General features: G+C 38.8%; 2 protein-coding genes across 2 annotated transcripts; both read left to right on the top strand.

The window, feature by feature from the left end:
* The first annotated feature begins 1,214 nt into the window (after window positions 1-1,214).
* LOC138909484 (uncharacterized) lies at window positions 1,215-1,553 on the top strand. Its single transcript, XM_070200682.1, has one exon. It carries the CDS (start codon window positions 1,215-1,217, stop codon window positions 1,551-1,553), a length of 339 nt encoding a protein of 112 aa, XP_070056783.1.
* Window positions 1,554-2,579: 1,026 nt separating this feature from the next.
* On the top strand, window positions 2,580-3,535 carry LOC138909483 (uncharacterized). The gene is made up of 3 exons (XM_070200681.1): window positions 2,580-3,094; window positions 3,232-3,326; window positions 3,396-3,535. The coding sequence occupies exons 1-3, from the start codon at window positions 2,580-2,582 to the stop codon at window positions 3,533-3,535; spliced, it is 750 nt and encodes a 249-aa protein (XP_070056782.1).
* Window positions 3,536-9,193: the final 5,658 nt, after the last annotated feature.

Genomic DNA, 9,193 nt, shown 5'->3' with positions numbered 1-9,193 from the left:
TGATTCCTACTTAACTTAGTTAGAAGCATTGTGTAGGAAATTTTTGTAAACTCATAAACCTTATGTTTGTATCTTGGCTAGAGTTAGACGAGTTGTAAGCTTTGTAATAGAGTTATTACAAAGGGGCTTGTAATAGAGTTGTTACAAGTTAGTAAGGGATTAAGAGGTTAATTCTTAAGTTACAATAGGTTGTAATATGAAGTTTGCTCAGTAGTGAAGTTGAAATCCTACAAGGGTAGGTTGTGGTTTTTAATCCCGTGAGCCGAGAGTTTTCCACGTATAATTCTATTGTGTCATTCACTTATTGTAGTGTACGTGCGTTTTGGTGGAAACTAATAGAGAACCTGATTTTCTATATAGTTTGGTGGACTCTTAGATTCCTTCAATTGGTATCAGAGCAGGTTCTTTCTATTAGGATAACACTTAGAAAGGATCCTCGTGGCTGCTCAACCAAACTTTGAAGAAGGTCAATCTACCTACAGACCACCAAGATTCAACGACCAATACTATGGATGGTGGAAGAAAAGGATGCATGATTTTATCATGGTTGAAGATTTAGAGATCTAGGATGTTATCTAAGATGGACCCTTCGTCCTTATGAAGACCACTAGTGACCTAACAGTAACAGTTCCCAAAACAAGAAAGGAATTCAACGATGCTGATCGCAAGGCCATAGAGAAGAACTTTCGAGCAAAATAATTTCTCGTATGTGGTATTGGACCAGACGAATACAACATGATTTCAGCATGTCAATCTGCTAAGGAGATCTGGGAAGCTCTCCAAACAACTCATGAAGGGACAACTCAAGTCAAGCAGTCGAAGATTGATATGCTAACCACAGAGTATGAGCTCTTCAGGATGAAGGATGATGAGTCCATTCAGGACATGCACACTCGCCTCACCTCTATCATCAATGAGCTCCATTCTACGGGAGAAATCATTCCAAAGAACAAACTTGTCAGGAAAATACTTAGCGTATTACGCAGTTCCTGGAAAAGCAAAGTAAATGCTATCACAGAGGCAAAGGATCTACATAAGATGACCATTGATGAACTCATTGGGAATCTGAAAACTTATGAAATGAAGAAAAAGAAGGACAATGAGAGAAGAGAGCCCAAAAGAGAGAAGAACCTGGTCCTAAAGACAGACACGACAACAATGAATCAAGTGGTGATGGTGATGATATGGCCTACTTGACAAAGAGGTTTCATAAAATGGTTCGTAGAAATGGAGGTAATCCAAAACGGGGCAACTCCAGCAAGCAAAGAGGCTATGAACTATGTCATAAGTGTGGGAAGTCAGGACATTTCATCAAAGATTTCCCTCTTCTCAAGCAAGATCAGTACAAACACAACACAAACAAAGCAGCTAAGAGGAACCAGGTTCCTGACAAACTGTTCAAAAGAAAAGATGTTGCTGACAACGTTCTGAAACAAGCTCTCGCTGCATGGGGAGACTCTTCCAGCGAATCTGGAGAAGATGATGAAAAAGGCGACAACTCCATGATTGCAGTAGAAAGTGAAGCAACTAATATGACTCTATCTTTGACCTGATGGCACAATCTGACGATGATGACGATGAGGTAAACTTTCTAGATGGTCAAAGAAATCTGAAGTCTTACTCTCCAAAAAAATGTATGTCTTTGGCAAATGTTTTAATTGATGCTTATCACAGTTTTAAAAATGATAAAAATGCATTAACTATGGAACTAGGAGAAGTACAACACGAGAGAGATGATCTAGTAGTTTGTGTGGTCGATTTAAAAGAAACCATTAAGAGTTTGAAAAAAGAAAAAGATGCCCTAACTGAAATAATTGCAAACATAGAACATGAGAGAGATGATCTAATGATTGTTGTGGTTGATTTAAAAGAGACTATTGAGTATCTTGAAGAAGAGAAAGAAGCCTTAACTAAAAAGGTAGCTAACATAGAGCATGGGAGAGATGACCTATTAGTAGTAGTTGTGGACCTAAAGGAAACAGTTAATGAACAAAAATGAGAAGGTGGTCATGATATTACTTGAAAAGGAAAGAAAGTTGCAAGTGATGAACATCTTAGGATTGAAGATGAGTTAAAATCAGTAAAATCCAGCCTGTGTGCCGAACTAGAGAAAAACAAGCAACTTCAGGAAGATCTAGGAAGAGTTAAGAGTGACCTAGAAAAATAACTCAAGTGGACCTGGTCCTCTGATGCTATCACTGCCATGTATAATAACAATGGGGGAAACATGCAAAGAATAGGGTTCCAAAGGGAAAAGACTCCATACAACCCTCATAGCAAGTACGCTACTGTACCTGATAACTGGCTCTACACTCACTGTGGTAACACTGGGCACTTTAATGAAACCTATAAGGCCAGATTTTAGTATCAACAGAAAAATAAAATTTTTGCTAAAAAGGTAACTACTGCTAAAAAACCTGGTCCCTCATATAACAAATATGTGATGCCTTCTTGGACTAGAAGAGTCATGATACATCCCTTTCTTCATTATAAGGGACCCAAACTTGTTTGGGTTCCTAAGTCTAACCCTTGATTTTCTTGTGCAAGGAGCAATGAAAGGGAGCAGCCAACAATAGTACATGGATAGTGGCTGCTCGAAGCAGATGACTGGAAGCACAAATGATTTCCTTTCACTCAAAGCCCTGCAAGGAGGGAATGTGTCCTTTGGAAACGGCAAACAAAGATACATTCTGGGAGTTGGAAGGATTGGGAAGTCTCTTTCTCACTCAATTGAAAATGTGTACTACGTGAATGGGTTGAAGTACAACTTACTGAGTGTCTCCCAAATATGTGACAAGGAAAACAAAGTGGAATTTGTGTCAAAAATATGCACGGTCACAAATCTTATGACTGGTGAAGTGGTTTTGGTAGCTAAAAGATATAAAAACATCTATGTTATTGACTTTGAATCCATTCAAAATGGGGATTTCAGTTGTCTGAATGCTGTAGATGATGATTCTGAACTATGGCATAGAAGACTGGGTCATGCAAGATTTATATTGCTGAATAAATTGTTCAAGAAGGACCTAGTTCGTGGCATGCACAACTCAGGCTTCAAGAATCACAAGGTGTGTGATGCATGTGTAAAAGGAAAGTAAGTATCTCAAGGCCACTTGATCTCTTCCATATGGATCTATGTGTACCTATGAGAGTGCCAAGTAGAAGAGGAAAGAAGTACATCTTCGTTATTGTAGATGACTATTCCAGATTCACCTGGACTCTGTTTCTCAGATCCAAGGATGAAACCTTTGAAGTATTTGTTGCATTTGTGAAGAAGATCCAGGTGAAGATGAGCCATAATGTAGTAAGTATAAGGTCAGGTTATGGTACATAATTTGACAATGCCAAATTCGATGAATTCTGTGCTGAAAATGACATCACTCATAGTTTTCCAGCTCCAAGAACACCTCAACAAAAGGGTGTTATGGAGAGGAAGAATAGGACCCTTGAAGTTGTGGCAAGAATAGTGTTGATTGACAGTGGCATTGCAAATGCTTTTGGGCTGAAGCCATCAACACTGCATGCTACTTTGTGAACAAGTGCATGATCAGTTTCCTTCTGAACAAACCCCCATATGAACTGCTGAACGGGAGGAAGCCCAAGATGACACATCTAAGAACATTTAGGTGCAAATGTTTTGTCCTCAACAATGGTAAGGAAGAACTTTGAAATTTCGATGCCAAAAGTGATGAAGAGATGTTTCTGGGCTATTCATCACAAAGCAAAGCCTAAAAAGTATACAACAAACGACCTCAATGCGTTGAGGATAGTATACATGTGATCTTTGATGAATCTCACCACTCACGTGGGAAGGATCCACATGATAAGATTAATCAAGATAGAGAACAATCAACTGTCCATGGTGAAGTAATTGACATGTCAAATGGAAAACCTGACATGATGAGCCACGTCAAGGAATCAAATGATGATGGTTCAGTTATATCTCCAACTGATGGGGAGGAACCTGGTTCCTAAATCACAACAATTGAAGCTGAAAACAGAGTGTTGATGCTATACAAGGCACCCCATATGCTGAGGTGAGAAGCAGAACTCACGACAACCAAGGATCGCATTCAGAAGTACCTGGACCTTCCCACAATGAGGTTTAGGTGTCTAACTAGAAACACAAAAGTTCACATCCTATTGAAAATGTGATCACTCCTTTTGACTCAGGAATTCAAACCAGATCAAAGCCAAGAAATGCGCTTGCCTTCTTAGCTTTTCTCTCTAAAATTAGCCCAAAAATATCAAGGAAGCATTGAAAGATGCTGATTGAATTACATCTATGCAAGAAGAACTCCATCAATTTAAGAGGAACAACGTATGATTCCTAGTTCCACGACCTGCTGACAGAACTATTATCGGAACGAGGTGGGTATTCAGAAATAAACTTGATGAGTTTGGAAACATAACTAGAAACAAGGCAAGGCTAGTAGTTCAAGGCTACAATCAGGAAGAAGGGATTGACTATGAATATACCTTTGCTCCAGTTGCTCGAATGGAAGCCATCAGAATCCTTATTGCCTTTGCATCTCATATGGAATTCAAATTGTTCCAAATGGATGTCAAAAGTTCATTTCTGAATGGCTTTATATAAGAAGAAGTCTTCGTCAAGCAACCACCTGGATTTGAGAATCATGAGCATCCTGAGCATGTTTTTAAACTTGACAAGGCATTATATGGGCTAAAGAAGGCTCCTCGTGCTTGGTATGAAAGATTGTCCAAATTTCTTCTAGAAAATTACTTTACAAGAGGAAAAATTGATAACACCTTATTTTTTGAAGTAACGCGCGAGAAACCTGCTCATTATGCAAGTCTATGTTGATGACATCATCTTCAGAGAAACAAATGATTCACTGAGTGAGGAATTTGCAAAACGCATGGGAAGTGAGTTTGAAATGAGCATGATGGGGGAATTAAATTTCTTCTAGGGATTACAAGTGAAGCAAACTCCTAAGGGGACAATGATAAGTCAGCATAAGTACATCAAGGAGCTTCTGAAGCGATTTGATATGGAAGGATAAAAAATCATTGATACTTCCATTGCCACTGCTACTCGTCTGAACATGGATGAACCTAGTTCTCCTGTAAACGAGACCATGTACAAAGGTATCATAGGGTCACTCCTTTATCTCACAACAAGCAAATCAAATATTATTTTTAGTGTGGGACTTTGTGCGAGGTTTCAGTCTAATACAAAGGAATCTCATCCGAAGGTTGTCAAAAGAATCCCGAGGTATCTCAAAGGCACGCAAGACCTGATTCTCTACTACCCCTCAGGAGGCAACTTTGATTTAATCGGTATGTTGATGCCGATTATGCTGGTATCTGGTGGATAGGAAAAGCACTTCTGGCATGGCACATTTTCTGGGATCATGTATGATCTCATGGGGTACAAGAAAACAAAACTCAGTGGCTCATTCAACCGCTGAAGCTGAATATATGGCTGCTACCTCTTGCTATGCTCAATTGCTCTGGATCAAGCAACAACTGGAAGATTTTGGGGTATTTTGTGACTGAGTGCCCTTACTATGTGACAACACAAGTGCCCTCAACATGGCCAAGAATCCAGTTCAACATAAGAGAACAAAGCACATTGATGTGAAACACCACTTCCTTAGAGACAATGTTGAAAAAGGGCTCATTTGCATGAAATTTTGCAGCACAAATCAAATTGCAGACATCTTCACCAAAGCACTGAGCAGAGAGCACTTTGAAAGGAATCTCTTGGCACTAGGGTTGATAAAATCAAGTTAAGGACCTGGTCCTTCAATGATTGGCTATGAAAGAAATGTGCAGGTAAAATGGCTAAAAAGTATTTTCTGGAAAATTGTAGCTCATCTCTATACCGTTGCAGGTAGACACAAATGATGATTACAGAGAAAACAAGGAGCCAATGATATAACATTTTAGTCAAAAGGAAGAAGTTCACATTTACAAAATCTATCAGGGAATCTGGTTCCTTTGACACAGTAGTTTCTATGTACTCCAATCCACATCTTTTTAACGGCTAAAATGGTGCCACGTCATTAAAATATCAATCTTTCCTTTCTCTCTCTTTTTGGAACTCAAGCGTCCTACCCGTTAGTTCGTAAGTCCTCAAAGAAACTTACAATTCCAAAGTCCAAAAAAGAGTCATATGTGAGTGAGATGGTTTTGAGTAATGTTGAGGGTGAAAACAATGATGAGCAAGTAGTTGAAAAATCTGATGAGAAAGCAATTGCCAAGTCTGGGAAGAGAGTAACTAAAGAGTCGGTTGAACAAGTGTCTGAGAAATTTGCTGAGAAAAGAAAAAGTGCAAGAAAATTAGTGAAAAGGAAGGCTGGTGACAGTGAGGAACATGGTTCCTCCAAGAAGGCCAAGGTTGGTGCAACCCAGGATGCTCGAAGGGAAAATTTGAGAAACCAAAATGTGCTATGGGGCCGTACATTTGCCCTTGATATTCTTGACATGTCAGAAATGTGCCAACTGGTGGATATATGTGAATTCCAATAGTGGACACTTTTGTTCACAAGTGACAGTCCCAAGGTGTATGAGGCAGAAGTGCATAGTTTCTATGCTGACGTCTTCACAGTTGAGGATGATAACATCTTCCTGAAAGTGAATGGTGTTGATTTTGTGATGGATACTGCTGTACTGAGAACCATATTAGGCGTGCCCACTGATGGGATGTCCTCCATTGAGGGGTCCTGCTCTCCAAACATAAAAAATGCTATCATGAAGGATAAGGCAGTGCAACAAGGGAAACATGTACACAAGAAAGCTCTCCTTCCAGTGTATCAACTGCTATTCAAAATGGTGAACAAAGTTCTGCTCTCACGTGCTGAAAGACGCTCTATTATATCATAAGCATACTTGGTTCTCATGGAAATACTGGATGGATGCACTACTATAAACCTGGCTGGTCTTATGATAGAGAACATGAAGTAAGTGGCAGAGTTCAAGGATGGTAATCATGGGTTGCCTTACGGGTTCCTCCTCACTAAAGTATTTAAATTCTTCAAAGTTCCCTTGGGAAAGGCTAAAGTAAGAACTCACAAGAAATACTTATCCAAAATCACCCTTGAAGAGTGTGAGTGCATTGATAGGAGTGGAGGGGTTGGCATCAATTCCACTATCTCTTAGCTGATCAACGCTCAAAATATTGCCACTGACAAAATAAGGAAGCTGAAGGCACGAAATGCCATTCTCGAAGGTCAACTCAGTCAGGCATAAGAGGCACCTGGTTCCAGCAGTTCCCAAAGCACAGAGGTTTCTTATCTGACAAAGAAAAATGCCACTCTCAGGAAACAGATTGAGGACCTGAAGGAAAGGTTGATAACCGAGGAGTTGTCTGCCAATGCTTGAATGGACATTCTTCTTCGAACCCGTGCCTCTTCCTCTACCTCCCGTGCCCCCCCTTCCAGTGCTCCTTAACAAACGTCCCCTTCTCAATGTCAATTTCTTAGTGTCTGTCCTTTGTTCTCTTTTCTTATGCTTAGAGATGTTTATGACTGGTACCTTTTTGCTGTTTTATTTTGTGGATGCCTTGGTAACAATGGAACTACTCCTTGTTTTCTTTACAAAACTTAATGATAATTTTGTTCTTTTGCTGTGCATGTCTTACTCTTTTGCTCTGTTTTGTGTTATGTTGTGTGCACACATGTGGCATGAGTTAACCAGCTAGACTTTCTTTTTCTTATTGCTTGCTACTAATCTTTTTATGATGCCAAAAGGGGGAAGATTAAATGGAGGGGAACAACAGATTCAGGGGGAATTTTGGTTCTTAGGGGGAACTTCAAATTTAAGTTTGTCATCATCAAAAAGGTGAAAATTGATAGGATATATGCATTCTTGTTATGTTTTGATGATCTAACAAATTTAATGATAAGAACCAGATAAGGAACCTGATATACATCCTCAAGTACGTGAGAATAACAAGTCTCAAGCTGGGGGACATGAATCAACTCTTAAGAGTCAAAGAATCAACAAGGAAAACATATGGACACCAGTTCCCTTGGTGACCGTACCAGTCAACTTCCCAACAACAGTAAAGTTGCTGTCTGCACAAGCCACAGTGCAAAACAGTGCATCGGTCAACTTCATTGGGAATGCCCTTGTACCAAACATGCTTGCATTATTCAAGTGATGTCACCTATGTAATATTAACATTAAACAAAAGTCAAAACATTACTTGAACATTTGAAGAATCTATACAACATCCTCTCAAGTCTGTGCATCAATCCAACAAGTGATTCTCAAGGGCATCAAGAACAAAGAACAACATAACAAAGGACTAGTTCACTATATTGAGTTATCACATGTCCTTAGTTGTATTTCACCTTTGTTAAAATATTTTACTTGTGATTCCTACTTAGCTTAGTTTGAAACATTGTGTAGGAAACTTTTGTAAACTCATAAACTTTGTGTTTGTGTCTTGGCTAGAGTTAGTTGAGTTGTAAGCTTTTTAATAGAGTTATTACAAAGGGGCTTGTAATAGAGTTGTTACAAGTTAGTGAGGGATTAAAAGGTTAATTCCTAGGTTACAATAGGTTGTAATATGAAGTTTGTTCAGTAGTGAAGTTGAAATCCTACATGGGTAGATCGTGGTAATTAATCCCGTGAACTGAGAGTTTTCCACATAAAATTCCATCGTGTCATTCACTTACTGCAGTATGCGTGCGTTTCAGTGGAAACTAATAGAGAACTTGATTCTCTATATAGTTTGGTGGACCTTAGTTTCCTTCAACTTGTTCAAGAAGATAAAGTGGGTCTACTGATTTGTTAAGTTTTAAGTTCAATTTAACCATTAGGGATTGTTGGGATTCATAGAATGTTGAATATCAAATTTGGAGTTGATTTAGACATATTTGGATCAGTTTTGAAGCAAGAATGGGTTGATAAAATTTCTCAAATACTTCTGGTGATTCGCCTGAAATTGTAAATGAGTTGTTCCAAAGTCATGACATAATTTGTATGAAACTCTTGATGATTCGCTAGGACTTATGTAAATTCATCCATCAAAAACTTTTAGTGATCCAGTACAACTTGTAAACGTATCCATAAGAAAACTTCGATCTAGTGATCCGTTAGGACTTGTAGTAAGCTCATGATCCAGGGGATGTAATTTAAGTTTGGGACGACAGAATTCTCGTTTATTTATTTTAGTTAGTAGTTTATTAGTTTGATAGCTTTTGGGACAAAATTAAAAAAT

This window comes from Nicotiana tomentosiformis, chromosome 4 (assembly GCF_000390325.3).
Source record: "Nicotiana tomentosiformis chromosome 4, ASM39032v3, whole genome shotgun sequence".
Classification (NCBI taxonomy): domain Eukaryota; kingdom Viridiplantae; phylum Streptophyta; class Magnoliopsida; order Solanales; family Solanaceae; genus Nicotiana; species Nicotiana tomentosiformis.
Note: the sequence above shows the minus strand (reverse complement) of the source record. Positions and strands in the feature narration are given on the sequence as shown.

What these genes read in the sequence shown, in the direction of transcription:
- LOC138909483 (XM_070200681.1), top strand. Translation starts at nt 2,580, where the DNA reads ATGGATAGTGGCTGCTCGAAGCAGATGACTGGAAGCACAAATGATTTC. An exon ending in GATGCATGTGTAAAAGGAAA is followed by an intron (nt 3,095 to 3,231) that starts GTAAGTATCTCA and finishes TCTGTTTCTCAG; the next exon opens with ATCCAAGGATGAAACCTTTG. An exon ending in AAGTATAAGGTCAGGTTATG is followed by an intron (nt 3,327 to 3,395) that starts GTACATAATTTG and finishes ATAGTTTTCCAG; the next exon opens with CTCCAAGAACACCTCAACAA.
- LOC138909484 (XM_070200682.1), top strand. Translation starts at nt 1,215, where the DNA reads ATGGTTCGTAGAAATGGAGGTAATCCAAAACGGGGCAACTCCAGCAAG.